General features: G+C 36.1%; 1 protein-coding gene across 15 annotated transcripts in view; it reads right to left on the minus strand.

The window, feature by feature from the left end:
- LOC135306700 (dynein axonemal heavy chain 5-like) overlaps window positions 1–27,820 on the minus strand; it is a 149,622-nt gene that overhangs the window by 93,913 nt on the left and 27,889 nt on the right. For all 15 annotated transcript variants that reach the window (XR_010367487.1, XR_010367486.1, XR_010367490.1 and 12 more), the window contains 17 exons: window positions 27,575–27,667; window positions 26,243–26,446; window positions 24,334–24,414; window positions 23,846–24,250; window positions 23,559–23,677; window positions 21,953–22,089; window positions 20,744–20,906; window positions 18,156–18,267; window positions 17,704–17,832; window positions 16,143–16,342; window positions 15,884–16,037; window positions 13,329–13,595; window positions 13,003–13,131; window positions 12,387–12,602; window positions 10,632–10,778; window positions 8,848–9,020; window positions 5,805–5,983 (listed from right to left, as the gene is read on the minus strand). Coding sequence is in view for 9 of the 15 variants with exons in the window: in XM_064431079.1 (XP_064287149.1) it covers window positions 5,805–5,983; window positions 8,848–9,020; window positions 10,632–10,778; window positions 12,387–12,602; window positions 13,003–13,131; window positions 13,329–13,595; window positions 15,884–16,037; window positions 16,143–16,342; window positions 17,704–17,832; window positions 18,156–18,267; window positions 20,744–20,906; window positions 21,953–22,089; window positions 23,559–23,677; window positions 23,846–24,250; window positions 24,334–24,414; window positions 26,243–26,446; window positions 27,575–27,667 (2,908 nt within the window). In the remaining 6 variants the exon portion in view is untranslated. The remainder of the gene's footprint in view (window positions 1–5,804; window positions 5,984–8,847; window positions 9,021–10,631; window positions 10,779–12,386; window positions 12,603–13,002; window positions 13,132–13,328; window positions 13,596–15,883; window positions 16,038–16,142; window positions 16,343–17,703; window positions 17,833–18,155; window positions 18,268–20,743; window positions 20,907–21,952; window positions 22,090–23,558; window positions 23,678–23,845; window positions 24,251–24,333; window positions 24,415–26,242; window positions 26,447–27,574; window positions 27,668–27,820) is intronic.

Genomic DNA, 27,820 nt, shown 5'->3' on the forward strand with positions numbered 1-27,820 from the left:
CCTACCTAAATGAAAAGCACAAAACCAAATAGAGATCATTACATTTCTGACAGAAGAATTGTAGCATTTTATAACAATTAATTCATAGGTAAAAAATTACTGGAGATTAGCATCCTACTGTTCAAGAGAGAGGAAAGAATCTGATGTTACAGAATTAAATTAGAATTGTTACTTGGAACAGGCCATGGAGTTCTAGACAGACAGTAGTACCCATAAACATAACAAAATTAATGGTTTTTAGGAAAGTCAAGTACTCCTTCTTCTGTACCATGCCAACAGGATTGAAATAGGAGAGTCTACAGTGGCAGCCTTCCAGAGCAGTAGAGGGAAAGCTACATAATCCCCTGCTCTTCTACACCCCTTTCACAAGAGACAAAGGCTAGTAAGTCTATACAGGAGCTTCATGGATGCCATCCCTTCCTTCCCAAAGACCACACAGGACTAGTACTTCAGATTGCCTGGGTCCACACCTAGAAATGTTCAGAACTGGAGTTTAATTCACTCCACTGAGTGGTGGAGCTCAGCTTGGCTTAAGCAGTTTGAAGGCAGCACTAAATGTAGAAATAGAGCACACGTCCAAGAAAAGGCATCTGTGTTTGCAATGTTGAATAACAATGCCCAGAGCTCCCCTGAATCCCCATGCTTTATATGGCAATTCCTATAGCACTGGTAAAATAAATCTATGGGTGGTTTTTGTGTAAAGTTAATTCCTTAGGAACTTAAGATAGTTCAAGAGAAATTATTCAAAAATCAACAACAATACTATGAAGACATAGTCTTTCATTTTTTCTTGTTTTCTTTTTATTTTTTTTCCTTCTCTTGCCTTTGCTCAGCCTGTTCTTCTCATAATATGCTACTTCCCTTCCGTCTGCTTTTCCTTGTCTGATCTTCTCTTGCTCTTTAAGATATTCCTCCAAATGCCCTTAATGCCACTTTTATGTTTCTTTTCTGACATTCATTTTTTTATGTAATTTTCATGCCCATTAACCAATTCTTTTAATAATGTTGCATCAATTGGTCTTTTTTACCCATGTAATTTTGGAAAAAAAGAACTAGAGTAGTCAAACCAGGTCAAAATCAGTGATAGTACAACGAAAATTGGCTTCTTAAGAGTTGATTCAGTCAGATCTGATTCACTGCAGATCTCCCATGGAAAATTATTTCAATTCCATATGTAACCTTTCCCTTAACTGCTTCTAATTAATTTCTATGATATTATAAGGAAAAGAATCTGAAAAGAATGAAAAGCTACGTGGACTTACTTTAAAAAGTTAAAAGCAAGTGGAATATATACAAATACCACAATGCCATAATGATACAAAGATTGAAGTAATTCTATCAAAAGTTACCAAATTTAAAGCATTAAATACTCAATCCTACTGTCTTTGAAAACAAATAAAGAATGTTCCTTGACTTCATTGTTGTGGCACCAAGTCCTTTAACTGATGTTCCTCTCCTTTTGTGAGGAATATCTGGGCCCTGGATGCCCTCAACAGCCCTTCCTGAGGCTTCTATCCAAACTCTGTCTTCCAGTCCAGGAGTTCCCTTGTAGCTCAGGCAGGTCAGAACTGTACTGTGTGCAGGGCTGTGCACAGTCCCATCTCCTCTTATCTTGAATTGCTGAATGAATATTCTGGAGGAGCCCACAGCTCCACAGTGTTACCCCCAGTCCTGCCTCCTGCTGGTTCTGACTAAACTTCCTAGATGAATCCTGTATCCAGCTGGTCATTTCACATTATCTGATGTCACCGGACTGCTGATGGGAACAAGCTGCCAACAGCCTGGCCTGCTCAGGCACTGTGGGACTGTGCCCTGCTGAGTGAAGTCCCTGCCCCTGCCTCTGTGCTGACCACCCAGGGCTCCTGGCTCATCTTCCCGCATGGAGCAGCTCCATTTTGATGCTCCCTGATTAAAAAAACTTATTGCAGAGATTTTTCCATTCATTTGTCCCCTTTTGTAACATGTGTTATATAAATCCTAGGATCCATCCTAAAAAGAAATCCTTAAAAATGGGGTTTTTCTGCTTGGTTTATTAAACATAAACAGCTATGCTTTGGGATGCAACAAGGAAAATCTCTAAAGCTGTATAGTTTTTAACTAAGAAACTTAGTTCTGTATAATATTGTCTCTTAAACTTACTGTCTGTATCTTAAAGGGTTTTGAAAGTAATTTCTCTATAGAATGGTGAGGTTCAGTTCTGACCAAATAGTTTTTTCTTTGGGAAAGGAAAAAAAAATTCACTTGTTCTGTAATGCCACCTGCTGCATGGAGTTAGGAAACCTCATTCTCAGACAAAGCCAATATCCCACAGCTTTGAATAAATTCAGTTCCTGCAAAATTATTTCATCCTGGTGGTATTGAAAAAGGAAAGAAATTACACATCTATGCTAAAAACACAGACAAGCAAAGGCACAGCAAGCAATCTCTCAGCTGCAAAACAGCTCAGAGAAAATGTAATTTTCCCATATTATGAATTAAATTCTGTCCCCATGCTGAACATATGATGGTTATCAAATACAGAAATGGAGTAAAAGCAGAAAATAAATGACAGGACTAAAGAGATCTTTGATTATATCTAAAAAAATATGGCAATGCCCCTTCCCCAATCAGTACAGACATCCTACAAACCTGGTCTCAAATGACGAAAGAATCTCACAGAATAGCTATTATCCCCAGACTATAAAATGCATATCTGCAATGCAGAGCCATATGTCCTTCCATGCATTTTTCCACATTTTTTTTCCCAGATTTTACACAGGAGTAGAGCTATAGTAATATAATTCAATGGAAAGGTCACTGAAACAAAGCTCTGTCTAGCCAAAATGCAACCAGAAGCAGCAAACTAAAGCGTAATCATTGGTCCTGAAAGAATTTACAGAATGCCAGACTTGTGTATTCACCTTCTGAATTAAGATAAATACAAAATCTTATGTTAAATATTGCATTAAACACCAAATTACAAAAAGTTACTTCAGGTAAGACTGAATTGCTTGACTAGCTATAGAAAACAGAACCAAAGTGAACACAATTTTATACCCATCCACAGGCAGCCACAGACAAAAAGTTTTCTGAAGGGTATCCACCAACACTTTTCAGGAACGTGATCAAGTATTCCTGGTTTGCTATTCATGGGCAATTTCAACACTGAATTTGATATATGGGAAAACTTGAAAATTCATCTACCCATTTGCATCCCTGGTACTTTCTCAGGTTACCTCTGGTCCAGTTCAGGTGACAAGTTGTATCTGAATCACATTTTGGTTCAAATTTGAAAAACAAAACCATCAAAGATCAAAGTCTAGGCCTTGAACATATCAACTAGATCATCTGCCTATGAATTTCTTGAGTCACACAGAAAAACAAAGCAGATAGAAACAGAGAAACAGAAAGACCAAACCTCAGCCCTGACCTAACCAGAAGAGTTTCAAATCATAATTTTATACTATGTAATATGTGCCATATTAGTTATTTTTTTCTATTTCTTTTTTTCTGAAGATGAAACTTCTTGTCTTTACAGAAGAAGTCTGAAAATATGCCTGTAGACAGGACACCATCCCCTCTCCCTGCCTCTTTTCTCCTCACTGCTAAACCTGCTAATATCTGATTACTTGACCCACGGCACTAGATAAAGTGAAAAGTTTGGATGTGGAAACTCCGGTGATGGAGCACCAAGCCTATCACAGACGTGGAATTCTGAAAAGTTTCCCATTGTGAGCACTGAAATATGTAGTGTGTTAATGAGAAATTTCTTATCAGTCTGCATGAAAGTGCTTTTACAGCTGAGAAGAACTATCCTTTTCTTTCCATGGAAGACCTCATGTGCAGTAAAGAATCTTTATCTGAACTCACTTTGCCCTTTATATTAAATCAAAAGGTGCTCATTTCCTTCCCTAACTTCAGTATATCCACTCTTCAAGAAATTGCAGATATTTTAAAGACCTAAAAAAGGAGATTGCAAGCCAGACCCTTCCAAGTAGTGACACAAAGTCCAAAACAACTGACTTCAAATGTCCCTTCACGAATGAAAGCATCAATGACTTGTGTAAGAATAGAATCTTACTTTTACTCCCAGACACACAACAGCCATATCAATGCTGAAAAATACCACCCTATTCAGGTTCTATTCTGCTGAATCTACTACCTAATTCTAAGGCAAATTCTCAGAGAAGCAAGCTATGATCCCACTTGCAAATTTACTGAAGTAAGCAGTCACAGGCATCACGGTTACTTGAGCAGAAATTAGATGAGTTCTATAAATATTTTTTCCTAGCTCATATTGAACATCAGCATGCCATTAAATGAGGCAGCCAGAGAAGGACACATTACCCAGTATTACTTTGCTTCTGAAGCATATGATGTCAATACTGCATGGAAAATGGTCAGCTTATAGAAAAACAACAGAAAAAAGAAAACTGAGCCCTAAAACTCAACTTGTGCTTTTAGGCACAGAAAATGTGTCCAGTTTTAATAAAAGAAAGAACAACAAGCTGCAATGGTCACCTCTGCCTCAATCTGAAATGGGAAAGGATAAGTTACCAAAGTGCGCAGGACAAGAAGACAGAAAAAAAAGCAAGGATACAAAGCTAGGTGTCCGAACTGACACGAGTCACAAACAGTTTAGTACAAAGAAGGGAAATCACCACAGAGTCAGGAAAAGAGGTGCTTACATAATGAGATACAAATATTCTAACAAAAGGAGCAGAGCAGAAGACAACAACAATTTGGTGACATCAAAGACAAACCCACTGCAAGGAGAAACAAAGGCTGACATCTCCCTTACAGACTGATGATTGCAGGTACAGTAGATGACTGTGCTTGGCATTATAAGCATACTCAGATACCCCAGGACTCTTCTGTCTAATAACAATGAGCAAAATAAACCTGTGACATTAAAGGCCTGCACAGATGATAAAAGATGTGCAAGTAAAACTTGAGCCAAATCTGTGGGGGTTACAAGAGGTCCTTTGAGAAACTTGTGACCTTAACTGAAGGTATTCACATGCATAGGTGATTCCATTTCCAGCTCAGAAACGTTCCTCTGCTTAAAAAATCACAGCCAGTTTCACTGCCTTCTTAATTGAAACTAAATATTATCCCCAGGTTATATCTTTAGCCTTCAGGACATATCACAACAGTGAAAATTTTGTTTATGATGCATTGTGTTATAGTTAAAAGCCCACAACTCACAGAAAACAGTGGCGTTCTGTGGTCTGTCAGTCCATACATACATGCAGCTATATACAATAAAACAGACCATTATAGTGAAATCTACGCATTTGGAATCACTGATCACTGTCGGCAAAACTAAATTCAAAATTTTGCTAATCATGAAGATTTATCAGAGTTTGACCACTGTGTCATTTTCCTGGTTTCAAAAGAGTCCTGTAGTTAAATAAGATTTTGCATATTTCCCTGCCTTGCACAACATCATTAAGCTTCAAATTTGATTGTCTTGTTCGACACAAAAATAGCAAATAATAAATATAAATCCTCTCCACATTGGAGGGGTAGGATAAAGGCATTAAAAAACCCTCAAACAGTAGAAAGGATTAAAAGGGGAAAATGAAAAGAAGACATGGATGGGAAACACCACTGAAGAATATTCAAACAAAAAAGTACTGGAAAAAAACATGCAGGAAGAAAGAGAGGAAAAATCAAATAAAATCTAATATCAGGTAAAGGTGATGAGTTCCTGGAAAGAAGAGGAAACAGAGGTGAAAATGCTCTCCAAATAATTGCTAACTCACTACACTGAAGGGGCAAACCTTACAACTCTAAAAAGAATACAGCAGATATTTTCTTACCTTTATAGATACGACCAAGTCCTCTGTAGTCCATTTGGTCTGAACAATTGAAAACAACAACATACTTTCCCAAGCATTTGCCCATGTCTTTAGTTGTCTCTGTTTTCCCTGTCCCAGCAGGTCCTGCTGGTGCACCACCCATACTCATGCCCAGGGCCTGTGCCAGAGTGATGTAACACCTAAAGACAGAACAAACAGATCTGTGAATCTCTTCCTACCATTAATTGCCTGAAGTCCATCAGTGAAACCACAACAGAAGTATTATCCAGAGCTGGGGAAGGGGGCAGAAATGTATTTCCCTGTGGTGAGTCCTCAGTCACCCCCTTGCACGCTGTGAAGCTGAGTTACCAGGACCAGCTTCGCTCCACCTGCAGAAAAGGCGGACCACTCATCCAGCACAACCATGACTGCAACAGCCCAGGAAATCCACAGGCCAATTCTAAGTGCTGAACACCAAAATACTGTAGTATTGTGATTTTCTCAGACTATCATACACCCTTCCTCCATTGCAGCCTCATTCTGCAGCACCCAGAGCCACTGGATTTATGCCTTTTCCCCCTCCCTCTGTGTCCCCAACTCATGATGGGCTGTCTGATCTGGCAGTAGGAAGGCACAGAGGCTGGAAGCACCTCCTGCTCTTGACATTTCCACAGCAGCATGCCAAACCATAGCAGTGCTGCCAGCCATGTGAGGTCTTTGAGTTCCAGGAGGGCAATGGATGAGAGCAGAGACTGGAATGGGCAATGGAGAAAAAGGAGGAATACATGAGTCCTACAACCATCTTCTGCTTCAGCCTCCATCCTGGGTTGAGATCCCCGAGTTTAAGTCTCAGCCTTCCCAGATAGTGTGGAGGTTACTGAAGGGTGTAAGGAAGCCTGTTGTTCTAACCTCCAATGCCCCAAAATCACAGCAAACACATTTGAGCACTGTGAAATTCAACAGCTTTATGCTATATGTGGGGAGATAAAATGGACACTGGAAAAAATCCCAAATGATAGCACCTATTATGACTTAAGAAACACTCATTATAATGCAATAGCAGTAAGAATGCTTCATCACCTTATTACTCAGTGACCATTAACAGGCTGTCATTTAACACATAAAAAATACCACTCCTAACAATTCTGCTACTGAAAACGAGGTAAGGACAAACTGAATACATAGCACAACTTCTATGCAGTCCTTTCACTTCATTTTTGGTGTATGCCATGACATGGACTGTGTCAGATATGATGTGTAGGAGCATTCAGTTTCAGTGCCATTATCTTAATGCAATGTACTACCAGCTGTGTGTATTTACCACGTGTTTAGGGAAGCTCTCTGAACATGAAATCATTAGCTAAACAGGACTTGACTCCAAGATGATTAATGGAACAAAGACACCATTACCTGAAAATTTTCAGAAGATCAGACAATTCCATGCAGCAGTATTATAAATATTAAAATGGAAAAAGCCCACAAGGGGAATAAAATCTGTTGTTGTGCAACATTGCTTAGGCACATGTTTCCCATGCTAACATTAGGAAACATCTCTGCTTCAAATACTCTTTCAATATGTGACAGTGGGTAGCCTCCAATCCCTGCAGCTTTGTTTGGTTTTTCCAGGTTTGTCCAAAGAGAGATGTGCCTGTTCTTTCTGTTGTTGTTATTATTATTATAGTTTAAACTCATTTAAAAGGCTTGTTTTCTTCAATCATGTCACCCTGTGCTAATTTTAAATCTTGTGTGACACAGCACCTTGTACAATCATCATATATCCCATGTCCAGTTCCAGTCCAGTTCCTAGCTCTGCACGGGACAAACCCAAAAACCACCCCACATGCCTGAAAGCCTCATCCAAACACCTTTTGAACTCTGGCAGGCTTGCTGCCATAACCACTTCCCTGGCTACCTTTTAATTCTGTGAAAAAATTTTGAATGACAACATTTCTTGATACTGGCTCTCCTGGTGGGTAAAAATATTTTCAGTGTGTTAGTGCTGCCATAGCCACTAATCAACTGCATGTGTACTGCTGCAAACAAATTTCTGTCTAACATAGGAACAGTAGCGTGCATAACATAGAATTTGGGAGATGTGTGTTACTTATTAAAAGCCAGGTATCTACTACAGAGTTTTGGCTCTCTTAAATAGCTCACAGGGAATAATTTTTGTTCAGAAATAGGCAAAATTATGAGGTTTTCATTAATAAATAAAATCTAGTAGCACAAATAATGCAAAGACAATTCCAACATTAACTCAAGATGGGGCATTGAGCAAACTGGTCTAGTGGAAAATGTCCCAGTCCAAGGCAAGGGGGTTGGAACTAGATGATCTTTAAAGCCCCTTCCAATCCAAAGCATTCTATAAGTCTATAAATGACTGAGTAATAATTTTGACAATAATTTTGTCATTTGTATCCACATATAAAAGAACAAGCTCTAGCACAGCAAGTACATCTGTCTCTTGCCTAGCTGAAGCACCAATCAAGCACTTTAGGAAAACAGGCATCTAATGAAGTTTATAATGTGCTGTACAACTAACACTCCAGCCATAAAATCTTCTCCTTGTGATTGCCCTCAGAGTTTTTCTGTATTTGTATTCCTGCAATTCTCCATAGGCCTTGCTAAAACCATACGGGCACTAGTTATGCAATGCTATGTCCTGAGTTACTGCTTTTTCCTACAGGTTGATTTCAAATTAATCACTTGCTGTAATTCCAAATTGTCATGCAACTACCTTCTTATGGAAAGCAGCAATATATTGGTGTTTAGATTGACTCTGTTTAGGCTAGTGATGTGTATGGTGTTCAGGCATATTTATTTTGAGAACAAGTAAGATTTTCAACACCCATCACATCACATGTAGCTCAAGCAAACATTCAAATTCAACCTGCTTTCAATAGCTGAATATATAACCACTGGCCTCTGCTGTTCACCAGCGATATTGCAGCATTGTAGGGCAACCTAAGTAATTCTGACTCATGAAAATTAAAAGAACTAAGTCAAAGGAAGTATTAATAAATCTTAGCTCCTATACTATGCACTTCATTCCTTTTATAAATACCTGTCAGTTAAGGGAGTTATTACAAGCCTGTCTGTACAGCCTAAGTATTCATTGCAGTAGGTGAACTCTACATCTGTGATTTTGATAATGCATTTATCCAAGTCTTCAAGAAAATAAAATCGAGACTGCTTTTGCCATTCAAAATCAGATGGAGATTTTACATTCATACGGACCTATTATGGAAAAGAAAAATCATTAATACAGAAATTAATCAGTAAAAAATTAATCTTAAATTCCATACAGAAAAAAAAGAAGTCTACTTAATATAAATTCATGACCTTGAAGAATGAGCACAGAATCTGTCAGGAGTCAAGACATACAGAATTATCTTTTCAAACCTGTCTATGACATGCTCTGAACCTTCTGTCAACTTTGATTTTCCTCTGATTTGGGCACAGAGTTATGAATTGTGCCTTACAGAGATATTGAAAAACAGTCATGGAAAACATAAAAAATGAACAATACTGGTTGTCCTGCATGGTAACTGCACCATTACCCACAGAAATACTAAATTGTGCACAGCATTTGAATACGTTGTGTAGATGACTGAGTGCTTGTTTATTTGGGTTGTATTTTTCAGCATGAACTTGCTACACGCATATTTAGATTTGTGGTAATTAATAAATTATTATTATTATTTACACTAGATCTCAAAACCACTGGCCTCTTACAGAAAATGTTGCCCTGGTTATTGGCTTTGCAAATACAGTGTAAGGTGATGAGGAGGTTCTGGAATCTCTCCTTTATCTCAGTCACTAAAGGATGTGTTTAGCAGAGAATAGAATAGAATAGAATAGAATAGAATAGAATAGAATAGAATAGAATAGAATAGAATAGAATGTTTTAAGAGAGAAAGCTATTATTACATATACCATTTAAGAACCCTTTCCCCAGTTGTGGACTTGATCCTGACTTTTTATTTCATATACAGGACCTACAAATTTAAACAATTTTCCATAATTTTATTATAATATGACTTTAAATTAATTTAAAAATAATTATGAAGATAAATTTAAAATCACAGGCAGAGGATAAAACCCCATGCTTATCTTAGAAGCCAGCAGTTTTCTCTCTAGATTCCAGTACTTTTCTTTATTGTTTCCTATTTTCTTTACACATGCACTTAATTTTTATCTTCCTAAAATATATTCACAAATTAAGCAATCAGTATTGAATTATTGACCTTTGCATTATTCAATCCCTTTGGAAGTCATTTTACTTCCACTTTTATAAGTATGCTTTCATTATTCAACATACTTATCTAAAAGAAGCCTGACACAACTCAATAATCAAAAAACCTAAAATATCTGTTATATTTATTGTTGCTATTCTCTTCAAATATATGAAGATTCACTGCTTTTATCTTTGAATAACTATTACCTCACATCAACACATAGGCTGGATCAGAAATCACAAGATTGACAGGAATACTAAAGGGACTTTTTTACATTTACATTTCAATAAAATAATGCATCAAATCTTCAAATTGAGAGGATAGATTAATTTTAAAAGTTAAACTCTTTTGCTCACAGTGAATTTGTGCATGATGAGTATAAACAACCATTTAAAAAAACTGAAGTCTAAACCTATGAACACACCTATATAAAAATTCACCCTTCTTGCTGCATCACATCTATATTAAATCAAACTAAATCTGATATACTCTATCACAGCAGTAATGTCAGAGATACTCAAAGAGAATAGATTCTAAGATTTGCTTATAATTTTTTTATATGTGCAAGACCTTTCATAGAGAAATCCCTTGATGGTTTTCCAAAACTTACCAAATCATCAAAGATATCCTTCTGGTGCACATGAATGGTGATTAAAGTTTCATATTTTGTCCGCTCCATTCTTGTCAGATTGTGTGTTGCCATATCAATCAAATAATTTAAAAGTTCCAAGAACTTCTGATTTGTTGTGTGCATTACCTTTTCCACAAGCAAGAATGATCATATTAACACAAACACCATTTGTTCTTCCAATACCTAGAATTCTATTTTTTTAAAAACTTGAAAATATTCAGGGTTATAATGTCCATATTCTGCTTTGTATTTATTAGGCTTGGAATCCTAAATTTGGATTTGAAGGCTGCCTTCCATTCATGCATTCTTTCCCAACAGAGTACAATAAGGTTATACCTTGATGAACAGGTCACACTGTAGGAATTTTATTCCAAGACTCTTGCTCCTTTTACTATACATTACATTTTCAGCTGACTGCATCCCTGCATATATTCAAAACCATCAGTCAATGATTTTGGGTAGTATGTATCAGTTCAAGCTTTAGGGGGAAGAGGAACCTGAAGATCTGTCATGTCCTTTTATCAGAGGAAGGGGGAAACATACTATAATTTTAGATGCTGACACTAAAATAGTAATTTCATTTGTAGTACCAGATCTGTTACAAAGTTCCACAAATATTGACTGCACAATACTGACTTACACAAATAGCATAAGCCTCTGCCAGTGATGTACACAACAAAAACCACTGAAATTTAAGAAAGAGCAGCTCATTTATACCCCATCCTAAATGTGTGACAGAACAATCACACCAGCTTTCTGTAAATTCATGCAGAGCCTAAAACTCACATAGTTTTCTAAAAAAAAATTGCTAAAAACACTGTTAAAACTAACAGAGAATTAAATAACCTCCCCACCCCCAAAAACCACATATGCAGTTCAGCCCAAAAAACTACAAAAGTTGTTTTCTTGTTAATGCAAAAGAATCTTTATACCTAGTTATTCTACATACTAGAGTGGACTAAAAGCAAGTTTATGGTCTTTTAAAACTTTGAACAATGCAGAAAATGTAGCAGTACATGGTTTTCTCCATAGTCTAAGCCCTTACTTTCATGCAGTATCAAAGTACAGCACAGAATTTGTCCTGCATTTACTTTTATGGTGGGATGCTGTTCCTCATTCTTTGTTCAATCTCACTGTATATTCCTGATTAATGGTGGTTTGCAACCCTTTATTTCACATCCTCTCCTTGTTCATTCATAGATTCATTATTAGGAATGACACCTTGGTTGTTAACAGCATCTTATCCATGTGTTTGAGATTAAACCAACGCCTCCTGAAACAGATTCTATTCTTCCCTTTCCCTAAAAAAAGAGCTCATAAGCTGAAGGATGTAATATATTTGGATAGAGTAGACCAATGTCCACAAAACACAGTTACTTCCCCAAAGTTCAGGAGCTCTTATTTCTCTCCAAATATTATTTTGTGAATGTAACATGATAAAACTCCCTGAATTCCTGAACTAAGAAACTGTCTCTTAAGATGATTGCCCTAGCAAAACAACAGAGAAAATCACAGGATTAGGAACAATTCTAAAGCACATGCTGGGGGTATAATGAGGAGGTGTGACTCCTTAACACATTTTTTATTATTCTGTTTTCCTGATAGTTTATTTGTTATTCTGGGTAATTAACTAGTACTTTGTGCTTTTTCATACATGTTACTTTTAAGTTTTCACAGTATGTACTGTTACAAACAATGCTTTTAATAAATCCCCAATGGCTCATTAAATACTACCTTTTTGTCCGTTTTGGTACTGTTCAGTGCCTTCTCTGCATCTCTGGTCCAAATAATTTGAATTCCCAGAAGCCCTATTTGTGCAGGAAACATTGCCTGAAAGTCATACATCTTAAATTCTGAATCGTTAATGGCCATTGACGCCTGTCTAATGATGGTGTGGATTGTTTTCCTAATCCCATTCAGCAGCTGACCTAACCAGAATTCCACGTTGCCCTGAAATAAACAAGAAAGTACTTTCAGAGAATTATTTTATGAATAATTCACAAGAAGCAAGAGCTCTACGTGACTTTTTTCCCAGTTCTTCGTACTCCCATTTCCGTATTTGTTATTCTCTAACATTTAAAAGATTCCTTTCCTCTTTCTGCTCCACTGCCCTTCTAGAGATATGTGATGGATTTGGCACTTCACAGCAGTGCTGCTGAGAAAACAGGTAAAGCAATCGTTACAAACTGACACAAATGTTCTGTCCCTGCTACTCTTTGCTCTTGCTGCTCACATTGGGAGGTTTTCATTCAGCTAGTAAAATAATAACATGATGCTATACTGTTGGCCTCTAAAACATAAATCTGCTTTAAATCAAGTCATGAAAAACTGTAATATATACTTTCATTACCTGAGCTAAAACTGGTTCAATAATATTGACCTGTTCTCCTTCTTGAGATTCAAACAATAAAATCTGGTCATAGTTTTTTTCATGAAATCCCACTCGGTTAACATTGTCAAACAGACTTAATAAATGTGCCTACAAAAGAATCAGAAAAAAAGCCTCCATAAACTGAGCTGATATGGCATTCTTACTTTGTCTTTAAATGCTGTATTAGAATACTCTGTAAATCTTACCATAAGTGAAAGAAATTCTCTCAAATAAACAACAAAACCTGCCATGGTCTTCACTTAGTAATATCTACCATAAGACCACTATTGCTTTATTACTTGTACCTGAATGGTGTGGGAATCAGATGCTTGACCAAGGATTTCCAGGAGAGCAGGGTCAGATACAAAAAAAAATCTTGGAAATATTAACCGCTTTTTTTCCAAATAGCCAGTCAGTGATTTCTGACAGATTTCCAACTGTTCCAGCAAATGTGGTAGCAGCTGTGCCAAAGTCTCATCTCCAACACAGCACTGCACAATGTTTGACGTTTCATGGGCTCTCTGCATAATTCTCTGCCATGATTTATCAATGTTCTGAAATCTTCTGGCTTCCTGAAGTACATGATAAATGCATTAGCATTAGCTTTTCCTCATGTTTTTCATATTCTAAAAATGAAATAATTCTATCAGACAAAGTAACAGTTTAATATCTCCCTTCCTATTCAAGTCTTCTTTGGAGGACTTATGTATGAATATTTATAGGCATGCTTATTATTGACCAGAGTTCAAATTGCAAGAGAAAGAATACAATAGGAACAGCTCTGAAAATGTCTTACTTTATGTTGGGCGCCAAAATTTTCCATATAAAAGGATTCCAACACACATGAGAAAACTCAAAAAGCAGCTTTCTCAGAAATTATAGCCTTCCTAACAGGAATGCTAACAGGAACATAATGTAAGCTGCTAGTAGCATCACTTGATGAACAAAACCAGTATACACAGTCTGAAGCTGCCCCACTTGTACATTACAAGTGTTGTGGGTGGAGACAAATTCTCAAACTGGAAGCTGAAAAATAAATATTTTTATGCACTGGCTATATTGACATTAAAAACTCTTTCTTCACCTACAAGAAAAGAAATGTTAATGGAATCATAAATTATCTAAGAGCTAGAAGAAATCTCAAAAGAAGATCCAAAGCAATTTGTCTGTCACAAGGCAGGAGCATACCCAAAATATCTCTCTGTCTTGTGTTTAGTAATACTCAATGATGGAGATTTAGAAGACTCTCCAGGCAATTTTTGATACTGGTGACTCTCTTCTAATATCTAAGCTAAATCAGATACTGAGAACAAGGGGTTTTCCTTCTTGTTGAGAACAGCCCTAATATTTTTTAAAAACTTATAACTTCTTTGCTTCAGTTTTTCATTTTCTTCAAGTCAAACAAGTCTAGTTTGTTGAATTTTTTCTTGTGCCTCTTCCTTCCTCGATAGTTCCTCATTTTTACCACCTTCTTCTATGCTCTCTCAAATTTGTCAGTGTGTTTCTTTCACCAAAACCAGATACAATATTTTAGTTATTGGTTATTGATGTTTATGCATTCCACCCTTCTTCATTTTGCACACCAGCAAGCTAAAACAAGCTAAAAAGCATGTAGCAATGCTAACACTTGGTAATGCTATCAGAGACAACGGCAAGAACCTATCAAAATACATGGCAACTACTGTTTTTCCTCTATCCACAAAGCTCCTTGCCCACCCTAAAAGTAAATTAGATTTGTGCAGCATGTTTTGCTCCTAACAAATTCACACTGACTGAACATTATTCATCTTCTTGTTAATTTCCAGATGCTAACAGTTACTTGTTGCAGTATTCATCCAGAAATTGCAATTAAACCCACTCCTCATTACTCCTCCACCAAGCTGTTCCTTCTCGTCCGTCATCAAAGACAGTCACTACATTTGTTTTTTTTCCCAGAATATTGGTTCATGTATCTATCATCCTTGGAAGAAGTAGCTTTAGTAGCATTTGTTCATCTGCACAACCTGCTTATTGATTCTCTGATGAGCCCTAACAACATAAATATAACTCATGAACAAAAAAAAAAATGTTGTTTAAACAACAATTGAGAAAACTTTATTTAGATTACAAAATTAATCTTAATTTGTGATATTGTAAGTTTTAATTATAAAATATATACCCTGAAATAAATTAATATCTAATAATTTCCCAGTAATAATGGCTTTTTTTAGTTACACCATTTGATCCAGCAAGACTGATCTGTCTGTTAGAACTCTATGAAAACCCCTCATTAGGAGACACAACAAAAAGGAGGATTTTTTTTCTGCTATTTCTCTCCTGTTCAGATCACTCCTTAGCTCTTGTGCAGCTGCTACCTTAGAAGGTCATCACTGCCTTTTGAAGAGGTTGCAATGGTTCACACAGATTAGCACATGCACAGCTCCCAAGCCCGGCAGCATCTCTCTGTGGGACTTCATTAAACTGAGTCCTAGCAAGTACAGAATTCAAATTCAAAATCTGTCATTCTATTATTACAGCTTATAGCCTATAAACATGTGCACACAGGAAGAAAGGGATATTTGTACATATGGCAAAAGCAATAAATCAGTTTCATGCCATTAAGTAGTTCTGAGCCGTGTACTAATTCACTAATATTGCACACTGACAGGAACATTTGGGTTTGAATTACAAACAATCATATTCCTGTAGGTTTCACCAAGTTCTAAGCAATTTAACCAGACAGATCCTAGTTTGGCAAAGCTTCTCTTGAACTGCCCGTGCACAGCCCACAAATCTTATATGAGTTGCATGCACTGGCAAATATACTTCGTGAGGCGGCTAATCTCCTGGTATTACATATTATTATCATATATCAATATACCTGAGGTAGTTGTTTTGCAATGTCTCCACCAACAAACACAGCTTCAAGGTAAATCCAGAGGTTCTGTACAGTAATCCAGTTTTCAATTATCTCTGCAGTATTGGTCAGCTTCTGAACCCATTGCTGTATTGTGGGCTTAAACGGTGCATTATACCTGCATGAACATGAATTAAAGGGAAGAAGAACCTAAGATGATAATTGTTTAGCCTGGGGGTTGATTATATACATATACAATATGTACATTTATTAAGTTTTGTACCTGTTGCTCATCAGCGACCCCAGTATCATGAGGCTATCTTCCACCAAAGCTATTTTCTCTGATATATCTGATCCTTTCAGAAGAAGTTCTCCTCGAGCTTTGAACTGGCCGAAACTGAAAGTGTGAGTACTCCATTCACTGATGACGTGCTTCAGTTTTGCTTCAATATCCTTTTCTTTGACAGCACTGATGCAGATATCCTGTGTAAAATTAAAATAGTAAATTACAGTCATCTAAGGCTATTATAAAGCACACTTATAAAGGCTATTAAAATGTATTGGTTTGATCCAGATCTCAGTGTAAATTCAGGCTAATGAAAATATATATTGAACCACCTCCAAGTTATTATATTTCAAACAAGATTATATTCTAGTACTACTTGTAACAGGTACATTTAATGGGCTATACTCCATCTTCACCACTACTAGCATCTTACACACACAAAATTCACTGAATCAGTGAATCTGCGGGAAGAATTTGTCTCTTCATATGTATTAATACTTGAAATCAAATAAACTGACAGAAGGGTTTAAAGAAAATAAACACTGCCAATCAAAACCGATAAATATTCAGAGAACAGAGTGTAGACTGACAACGTGCCTGTCTGCTGCTTCTTGAAGACAGTGAGAACAGGATTGTCATAAAGCTGGTTATTGCATCAGAGAGAAAAGGATCAAACACTCAAACTGGATCCCAAAATTCTACTGCAGGTTTAAAGTGTTTCCTGAAGTGTAAGGGGGAACTCCAAACCTTTCACAAGGCTGAAATTCTTGTCCAGGAACTGGGTACAGCAGAGGTTTGATTTCACGGTTTTGCCTTAAAAATGCTCATTTGTGGAACAAGACTAAAGAGGTCTCTACTCTGGAAATAATACAGATGTAGCTAAATGACCATAGAACTGAAGTTATAAACTGTTTGGGTTTTACTTCTTTAGTCTTAGCTATGCTTTGTTCTTGTAAAAGCTAACAAGCATGAAGCTAAGGCACTTGCTAGAAAACTTCTGTCCCCAAAATGGAGGAGACAATGGCTTTACAGCTTGTGCACACTTCATATGCCTTCTCATCTATCCATGCTCTTGTGAAGGGTCACTCTTGAAATACAAAACAACCTCATTCTTCTTTAATCCCATAGCCTCCACTTCTACTGTGTTCCAAGGATTTTTAGCACTTAACAGGATCAATCTTACATCAACTGTTTTTTTTCTCTCTGGTTAGACATTTAAAGGGAAATAAAAAATATATAAGTAGGCAGACCCTAAATCAGAAGCATAACAGAATCACACTACTCTTAAAACAACAGAAGTCCTCCTATGGAAGGATTAGTGTAATACCATCTACATATTTTAATCTTCTCCAGAATAAAAGGGAAATAAACTAATCATCAGTGCCAACACCAACTACCAAACTCCACTTTTTCAAAGAAATGATTCAACAAAACCAATTTTTTTTTAATGTTACACAGCTAACTAGAAACAGGATTTCAAAAGTATGAGATCACAAGTTAATAATTACCAAACAAAAAAACCCCAACCAAACAAAACAAAACAGAAAAGTACATATACCTCAATATCTTCTTTATGTTTTAATAAAGGGGCATCCATTATGTTTTTTAAAGTGAAGATTTCAGAGTCAACATCAAAGTGATGCCCAGTTACTTGTGCAATTTTTTCCCAGTGTCTTGACAACATTGCCTAGAAAAGTCCAGAGGGATGGGATTTTTAAAAATTTTATTAATTTTAGGTCTAGAATGATCACATATTTTCCACTGCAGCTGTTAAACAAATAGGAGAGTCTTGACTTCCATGCCACTGAAAGCATTAGTAGTTATTCTAATCATTTACAAAGTCTTTTGGTTTATTTTTCTATAACTAAGCCTAACTAGATTTTTTGCTATAAATACAGCTGCTTTTATCTACAAAAAAGAACTATGGAAAGCATCTTGTAGTCATAGAACATGGCTTTCAATACAGTTTCTCAAGTGACTCTTATCTCCAAATTATTATGCTGAACATACTTTGTTTTTCATCATTTCAAGCAAAGGACAGCTCTCAGTGAAGTCATCAATTTTTTTTTTTAGGTCTTGAAAAGCTTGCCATTCCTTCAATGCTTTCGGTAACTTTCGAATTCTTTTAAAAGCACAAAAAGAAAGAAGAAATATTATTAATAACTATTCTTAATTATTCTTAATAATTTTAAGTATTATTCTCTGTAATCAACATCCCCCACTTAATAGTACAATATATTGTCATTTCTCAATGAATTGGCCAGTAGATTGCAAATAAAAATCCAGCTGCAAGCTGGTAATTTGTGACTGCAAGCATGAAACACTGCTAAAGACAGCACAAATTACACTAGAATGGTTTGGTTTCTATTTCAGTTTGAATTAAAGGAAGTTAATTTCATGTGCAAACTCATACCTGAAATTAAGTTCCTGCAGTGTCATTGTTTTAGTAAAAGTTTAAAATGCACCTCATCTTGTAAAGAGGCAAAATTATTAAACAACATATCTTTTCCCAGCAAAATAAAGTACATCCTAAATTAAAACTATTCTGCATACAAAGAGGAAAAAGCTTCTGTTTCAATCAAACAAGTCTTAATTCATACCTGGTTTGTATGAAAGATATTCAAAGCAAAAATTTCCTTTATGCACAATTTAAGATGAAAACAAATTTAAATGAAGAACCTCTTGTACTGTGCATAGTCACAGCTCCTCTCACTTCTAAACCAGTCATGCCAATTTTCATCTGCCAAAGCTATGGACCAAAGACTGACAGCAGTTCTCTTACAGCTCAATTCCAGAAACTAAAAGCTGCCTAAAACCTGCCCATAATGACAAATTCCCTCAAAACAATTCTCCATTTTTCACAGCTCAGAATCAGACAGATCTGTCTCACAATGCTGGAACATGTGCAAATTCTTCACTGCTTGCTGGTAAGAGGCAGATGAACATATGCATACTGTCATGGCACTACAATAACTGCTATAGTCTTTCATCTTGAATCTAACAGTAGATAGCATTAAATATGTTGGAGAAAAGCATTGTAGAATGGAATATTTACACTCTGTCCTGTATCAAGAAGGCATTAAGGTGCAGTCCCTGGCTACTTCTATCCTTAGGCTTACCAAGTAACATCTAATAAACTTGTCTAGGGATGGCTACTGGAAATGGGATCTCTCAGGTTGGTAATGAAAATGGCAATCTTTTAAAAAATTCAAATAACTTTTTCCTTTGTCTTAGTCTCAATAACATCTTCTAAAAGCAAGTTCTATGAGCTGCACATTATGTTAAAAAACTACTCCATTGATCGGGTTTACATTTCTGTCCTAAATTTACTGTACATTCTCTACACACTGTATCACAAAATCTAAAGGGAAACTTGTCTCCAGCTGTTATTATATACTTCTATAATGCTCTCTAAATATTTCTCCTTCTTATCTCTTTCTATTTGGATGTATTTTTACCTACAGTTATTTTTTTACTTTTCTTTTCATTACTATAAGTTGTCTATTATATTATTATTTTTAAAAGATAGCAAAACAAAATTACATTAAAGAACAATGCATATGTTTATAATTAGTCTAAAGCAGTAATTGCACTTCCAGCATTCCCGCTTCTTTTATAACACAGCATATCACCTTAGTTATTTCTGTGAGTTGTTTCAGTTTCTGTGAGTTGTTTCAGTTTCTCTGCCTTTAAAGAGAATAGCTTGATGCAATAATGTTAGCAAACTGCCAAAAGAAGGATAGTACTGGGCTGGACTTTTATGACAAAAAAAAGCATTTATTGCCTATTGGTAGTCACACTGCTCCACTTGAGTTCACCACTTGAGAGGAAAAACAAAAATGTCACACATGAAGTTCAAAGAGAAATACATAAATGAAAACTATTGCTGTGCAATGGCTTCCTTCAGGGTTCTGGATAAAGAAGCATGAAAAGTCCTGCAGCCTGTAAAATATAATTAACTACAGAAAAAATTATGATGCAGATTCCAAAATTCTACTGAAATTAGATGAAGCCTTATATTGTCCAAATGCAGAAGTATATGCATTTGACATATATTCATTTTTGCTATTCTTATTTTTTTAAAAGAGGTTGAGTTGTTGGTTTGGTTTTCTTTCAAATGAATTACTAAAAGAGAGTTCAGTCAGTTTTTCATGGAAAATATTATTGCTTCAAATTCAGAATTTAGTGTGGCTATCTACCCTTCTTGAAATAAAAATTACAATTTAGGCAAATGTGCAGAAATAAACAGTAGGTTCAAAATTCCATCTAATGTCATGGACTAACAATTAATTACCTGTAAACTAAATCACTGAATAGGTACTGTATAAGATCAGCTTTGAGAGTTATTTTTACTTACAACCACCTTTACACAGGTTTGTGCACCTTGTTTATTGAATAAGCTACAGCCTACCAAGTCAATACACCCCAACAAGCCTCCAGTGACTTCCAAACCAGCTGGATATTGCACCACAGTGCAATATGCCCAACACTGAGCACGAGATGGACCAACATTCTTCAGCCCCTCGCAGAAATTTTCACAAATTAAAAACACAGCTAGAAATACAAATTGCATGTGCTTCAACCAAAAAACAACTTACTTGCTTTGAAAATCCAGGAGCTCACTGTTAAGTTTTTCAATATTTAAATCATTCCAAAGCATTTCATTGTATCTCTCGATACTAGAAGTGACTGTATCATAAAGACTGTAAAGTTTCTGAAGCAAGGTAAGTTCACGTTTAATTCTGTGAAGTTCAGGATACTCTGTTTAAAATTTTAAAATTGGAAATTTGTGCATGTTAATTAGGTGTTCATATTAAATGTATTCATGAACAGAAGAATCAATGCATTTCTAATAATGTAATTTAATAAATGAGTGAAATCAGACTTGTAGTTTTCTAGATAGTGTCTAGGAAAACAAACTTTTCCACTTACATTATGTAAGAACAACAGATTTTGATGCACAGTAATTGTTTAGATCACTGATATTTTTTTTAATCAATATTCTTCTGTAGCAGTAGATGTAATGTCATAATTGAGGGAGACAATGTTGAAAAGTAGATGAAATGGCAATGAAATACAATATAATTTTAGACAAGAACTATAATATCCCCTATGTCAATTTACACTATTTATTTAAGAGGCAGAGTTTGGGGATGAGGGGTGGGCTTTTGAATGAAACATATAGAATATATTAGACAATAAAAGTGTTTAAAATGGACATCCTTAACATAAATGTTTTATTTATTCTCTCTCATATCTTTTGGAATTCCTAGCAAAATCTATTTTGATTACTGCATATGTCCTCAGACAGGAAAATGTACTCAATTTAATATGCACAAAATAAAGTGCTTATCATACATTCTGCTGTAGTTCACACCACAGTCTTCCAAAGGAACTGTGTCTGACTAGGAGGCATAAGGACATTACAGATCAGTTGCATAGCCCAAGGGAATTCATTATGCAACTGGAGCAGGGACAATTTGAGTACTTTGGCAACATGTTTCCCAAATTTGTACAGGGCAGAATACTGGCAGAGATGTGCTTAGCTCCAAACAGAAAAAGCAAGAGAGCTGAGCATCTGGACCCTGAGACACACAGAGCAGTGCAGTATTTTTCCTCCTGATGTTTATGTATGTGCACACCTAGAGCCAGTTTCACCCAGCTGCTTTTCATAAGAAAGACTAGAATAATTTAGTGCAAGGAGATTTGTCTGCAAGGAATTTTTCTAAATTTCCATGCATGTAGTAGGAATCATGAGAAAAATGTAATAGCCTAGAAAGAGGTACTCTTATCCCCTGAGAAACTACCTGTGATGGGAAGACCAAATAATTCTTCCCCACTAGAAAGAGAGAGATACTTCCTCCACAGTTCATCAAATTTAGCTTGAAAGATCTGTAATCTGTCACTTGCTTCATGGGGAGGAATATTGTCCTCGCTGGGGCCCCTGTAAAAACCAAAACAAATTAAGTGAAATTGTCAACCATACAGGTTTCACAAAGAAGCACAACAGAACCCAAACCATACTTACTGAACATTATGCAATATTTTTTAACATTTTTCCTGTAAATTTTCACAAGACACTAAAAGAAAAAATGCAGTACATATTCAGTGTACCAAGATTACATATTCAGTAGTCCCTGAAAGAAAGCCCAATTTCTTTTCTAATAAAAAAATTCATCTGTGTTACCATATATCTTACAAACAGCTAAAGATCTGCAAATGTTTTATCTTTATTATTTCCTGTTTCTTCTGTAAAACAAATTTTAATAATTATTTTCATTTCTATTTTAAAAAGGGAAAGACAGCAGATATATAAATCAGGAGTGAAAACTGTGTAGTTGGCATGAGAACCATAATTAAGTAATGATAAAAATATGAGAAAAAAATACCATTTTGCCTAATGAGCACATCTCAGCTGTAGAACTGGGTGAAATTCCCAGTTCTCACACCTGGGACCACTTGGCCATATAATAATATTTTGGGATGAGAATTCTGTCATCCTCTGCTGTGCCATAGTTATTTCTAGAAAGAAATTCAGGCAGATGGGCAGAAAGCAGAGCAAGCTGGCTGCTTGGCAAGGGAAATGGGACAAGAAGATGAAAGCAGAAGCACAGTCAGCAAAGGCAGCCAAGGCATGATCCCACAGAAGCTGAGAAGGAAGAGCAGGGCCCTGGGGCGGGTAAGCAGGTTCCAATGATAGTCCAAGTCTTTCGACAAGTCCACAATAATTTCACAGGACCAAGGTCAAGCAGGGAAGGTGAGTCAGTAAAGCAGGGTCTGGGGCAGGTGCAGTGAAGGTAACCAGGATGTGACACAGTCCAATGGGAACCAGGCTGCTCTGAGGTCGCCAAAGGAGGAGGGAAGCCCTCAAAAGTCAGGCATTGTCCTAGAGCCATAACGGGTCAAGCCAAATCCTGTCTTTCTTTCTTTCCTTGTTGCTACTGTAGGAGCATTCAATGAACCACAATTTACATCTTCAAAAGTGATAAAGTAAGTTTAAAAGTAAGGCTGAGTAAGACAGTGAATTCAGAAATACTTAGAACTGGTATCTTCAGTCATATCCAAGACACTGTTTTAATACTTACTGTTAAATATCTCCCAAAGAGCTTTATTGAGTTAAAACCCCCCCAAAAACCATTACATTTTAATCTGGATCGAGAATTTGATTTTTTTTCCCCCCCACAATCTATTAACCCTCATGGAATATCACTGACTCCAGTACTGAAATTACAGGAACAAATCTTTGACAGTAAGACTGTATGCCCACCTTATGTAAACCTGAAATTAGATCTTTTTTCAGGTGTAATATATACAGTGATGCTGTGCTGTGCTTATTTTTTTAAGCCCTTTAGATACACTATTTTCAAACAATCACTAACAATGCATAATTGTATTGCAAGACAGGTCACCTACTTTTCATCATATTCTTTATAAAATCCTGCAGTACCAATTTGGAATTTTTGAACATCTCTCAGAAAATCTGTTTTCATGACTGGCTGTACCTTCAGCAGCAAGTCCTCAACCTGTCGTGCCTACATGCAAACAAAGAAAAAAAAACAGACACAAAAGAATGAATGCGAGAAACAAAAAAAAAAAAAAAAAAAAAAAAAAAAAAAAAATTATGTAAATAGGTTTATTCTATAATTTCAATATTAAGAGACCTGATAATAATGATTTGAGAAATAACATAACTACAATACCTGTGTGTTTAGGTTCTTCCAGGCATAGGCCAATCCATCACCTCTTTCTGTATTTTCATCTTGAAAGAGCAGATTGTATTTATGAAGCACAGAATAAGATTCTTCTATATGTCCAACTGTTGTGTCAATTTTAGTCTCATTCTCTCGGATCTCACTCAGCGCTTCCATTGCTTCCCGCACATCATCAAGGTCATGGATAGGTCTGCTTAACCTCTTGCTAACATTTTCAATGAATGAATAAATTTCACCCACGTCTGTGGCAGACTTTTTGTTTAATGCTAATCCAAATGTTCTTTGTCCTGAGCGGCATTCCCGAATTAAAGCTATTTTCAATGACTCAGTTGCAACTTCCACTGATTGCAGTGCACAATGATTGGGCAGTTCTCTGATTTGCATCTCTAATTGCTACGAAAAACACAAGTGTCCAGCATTTAATTTCACTGAAATTCATCTGAACAGTTCATTTTTATAAAAGATAAAATACTTACAGAAAAGTATCTGATTTGAGATTGGAATTCAGCCATCGTTGGTTTAGTATCTATAAATTCCTTCACTTTTTCTTCTGGATCCTACTTAAAAGAGGTTTATATTAATTTCTATTTAACATTAGTATTATAATAACCCACAGGGCACCCAGATGCCTGATGTATTGTACAAACACAAAATGTTCTCTCTCTAAAAGGACTTGAGATATAAGAATAAATTAGTATAAGCACAAATTAATTTACTTGAACTGCCTTTCCTGACTCTTATTTTTTTTTATAATACTGTTTAAAGAACTTGAAATCTATAACTCTAACACCCGGTCAGGATATACCTTATCCATCCAAATGTTACTACAGAATTTACAATGCAGCTGCTAAACTTTTGTGGCAAATATTTCCTTCCTAGTCTTCCTTCTGTCTGCAACCCCACAAAAGCAGTACACATCCTCTAACAGGTATTTAAATAGGAGGAATTGCACTCAGTTATCTTCACCCTTCCTGAAACAGCATCTTTAAACTGCAATTTCTAGGTGCAGACGGCCTCCTGGCCATTTGAAGAAAACAGTTTGGCAGGAAAGGATGGATCTAAGGGGAGAGAGGGCATTTAGCTTGCTAAAGATTGTTTATAGGCAATAGAGCATTGAGCATCCTTCCTTTTCATTAGGTAGACCAATCTCTGCAGAGGTGAGAAATCAGTGTCACCAGCTCAACAAATTGCAAGACTCATAGTTCAATTACAAACAGATGATCTTCACCCCTCCCAGTGATGTTCCCCTGCAGTCTGCCCTGTGAGATCCCTGAGAATCTGTTTGCACCTCTCTGTTCAACAGAGATTGTAAAAGTGGGGGGCACAGTGACAATTCCTGAGGAATTTTAAGTTACAGAACCAGGTTAATTGATTATTTTAGAAGATTTTAGTAAAAAAGGAACATCATTCTACTGCATCACCTAATCTGATTGTGTCTTTCTGGGTGAAATGACATGCTACCAACATGTTCTTAGCTCAAACAGTATCTCAACCAAATTGAACATTAAGCTTTGGAACTTCAGAAGTCACAAAGATGTGAAAATGCCCTCTCTCAGCCCAGACAGAAGAGTCAGCTGTGAGAGTGGAGTCACTTAAGGGTTGATTTAGGAAGGGAAAGTTAAAAATAGTGAGTAGTTACAAAGACAAGATTACTCCTGTTTTGATTGCTTATCAAATTGACTGCCTTCCTAAAGCACCTTTGATAGGTAAGACCAGTAGCTGTCCATTCACAGAGCTGAATTTCACTAGTCAGAATGGACTGAATAAAATAAAGCCATGAGGTTTTATTTCATTATGAATCTCCTGACAAAACTCTCCTCAGCACTTTACCATTTATGTGACTGGACCCTCTTCCTAACAAAAATAACTCCATGAGGCCAGATTCACTTCAGCTTTCGAACCTTTGTTGCTGAAAGATTTCCTAGATAGAGGTTATCTTTTTTTCTTTCTTTCTTTTGTGTATGTGTGGGTGTGTTTGTGTGTGAAGAAATAGAAAAATATCTTTCAGTAGTGGTTGCTTAAGAAGAACAGTCAATTTAATATTCAGGAATAGCTTTTGTAGTCTCCAGTTTCTAAGACATTCTGCTCAACTCTTATTTTTCATAACACCTGCAGACAAGATGCTGTGAGAAAGATGGATAAGCATATGAAAGCATAAGCTTGTTTATGCTCCAAAATTCTTTTGTGTCCTTCTGCTTTAATTGGTAAAGATTTGCAAGTTCTGGTCAACACAAGAGCAGACAGGAATTATGCATGTATGGGTTCTACCATGAAACCAATGCTTCCTACTGAGTACAGACTCAGTATGCAACCAACAACCTTATTTTTAAAAATATATTTATATATTACAACACAGCAACATATTATATTAAGCTTGTAGTTAACCTTGTTCCAGATGTCCGAAAATTCAGAAAAGGTCTTCAGAAGAACCAGTGCTTCACTTTTAAGAGACAAAATAATTGTATTTAGTTGCATCACCACTTTGTTTACATCTTTATGTTCAATGATCTGCTTGTCTAAAGGTTTCAGTGCCACCATCTTGGTGAGTTTACTCTCATCACCTAACTGTAAAGCAACAGCTTGTTCAACCTGGTATAAATTAAACAAGAAAAAAAACATCCACTGGTTTGTTTGGGATTTTATTTTTATTTTTAAATTACAGAATATGCAATGAGGCTCAGATAATAAATACTTCTAAGAACAGACAGAAAGTGCAGAGAAATGCCCACAGGGAGACTCCCTGTTCTCAGCTTGGATTTCTACAGAGCTACAGTTCTAGTGTTAAAGCTGATTTCATAAAAAATTGCCATGCAGAGCTCTGTACTAATCTTCTCTGAATTACATCAGTCAAATATGCACCATACAAGTACAATTGTGCTGTTTTCTCCTCCTACACATCTGTTAAAGTCTTTCCACCTTCTTTAGTGTAGAATCATAATCTATACCCATTCTTGGCCATAGAAAGTCCTGGAGGCAGTGGAGGGTTGGCTGCTTGGAAACAAGCTAATATTATGCTTAACAGAACAGAGTTTAGTCAACTCTCTCCTAGTTATTTTTTTTTATCTTGATTTTTATTTATTTGCAGGACTTGAATGTGGGTTTTTTCACTGAAATGAGCTGGTTTGTTTTTCATGTCATATCAACAAAAGAAAATATTTTTACAAAGACGCTTTTCAGCAGAGATCTATATACATGTATATTTTGTTCCCAGATGAGACAATTAAGGCCACATGATTACCAATACTGTGCATTCTTGTCCTCCAACAAATTTCAGTTACTATCTAAACCTCAGACCTTCCCAAGGTTTTAGTGCTAATTTTGATGCCAGTTAAAATATTTGTACTGTATGAACTGTAGTATTATAGGTGCCATATGAAGGGTTGCAGTTTAAGTTTAGAGTTTTCACCTGGGAAGAGTGATAATAATTTATATTCAGCTGGTAGTACTTACACATCATGTTTGTTCTACACTATCATCATTATATTTGAACAGTATATTTAAAATATTTTTAAAGCAACTTTTGATTTTAATATTAGAAACTACCAAACATAAGCTTTATGAACTGTTACTCTTATGTTTTATCAACTGGCATAGAGATTAAAAACTAGGCTTTCACTTAACAGGAAGATCCACCAGGTAACAAGTCAAAGTATTGGTACAGAATATAATGCTAAGCAAAATACCAAATTTTTAAAATAATCAAAGAAAAATACTCACCAGCTGCTGTTTATGATGTAAGTAAGCAAATTTCCACAGGGGAATATCTTTGGCTACTGATAGAATGATATTTACTGCTTTGTTTACAGCACTCTGAAAAAATGGAAACATGCACCTTGAGCTCACAGAGATATTATGTGGGTGGAGATGATCATCCAAACAATACCAAGGCTGAAAAATTGTACCTCTGTCTTTAAATGAATACAAAGTACGCTAATAAGCATGACATAGGATCACCCAAAACCA

Source organism: Passer domesticus, chromosome 1 (assembly GCF_036417665.1).
Source record: "Passer domesticus isolate bPasDom1 chromosome 1, bPasDom1.hap1, whole genome shotgun sequence".
NCBI lineage: Eukaryota > Metazoa > Chordata > Aves > Passeriformes > Passeridae > Passer > Passer domesticus.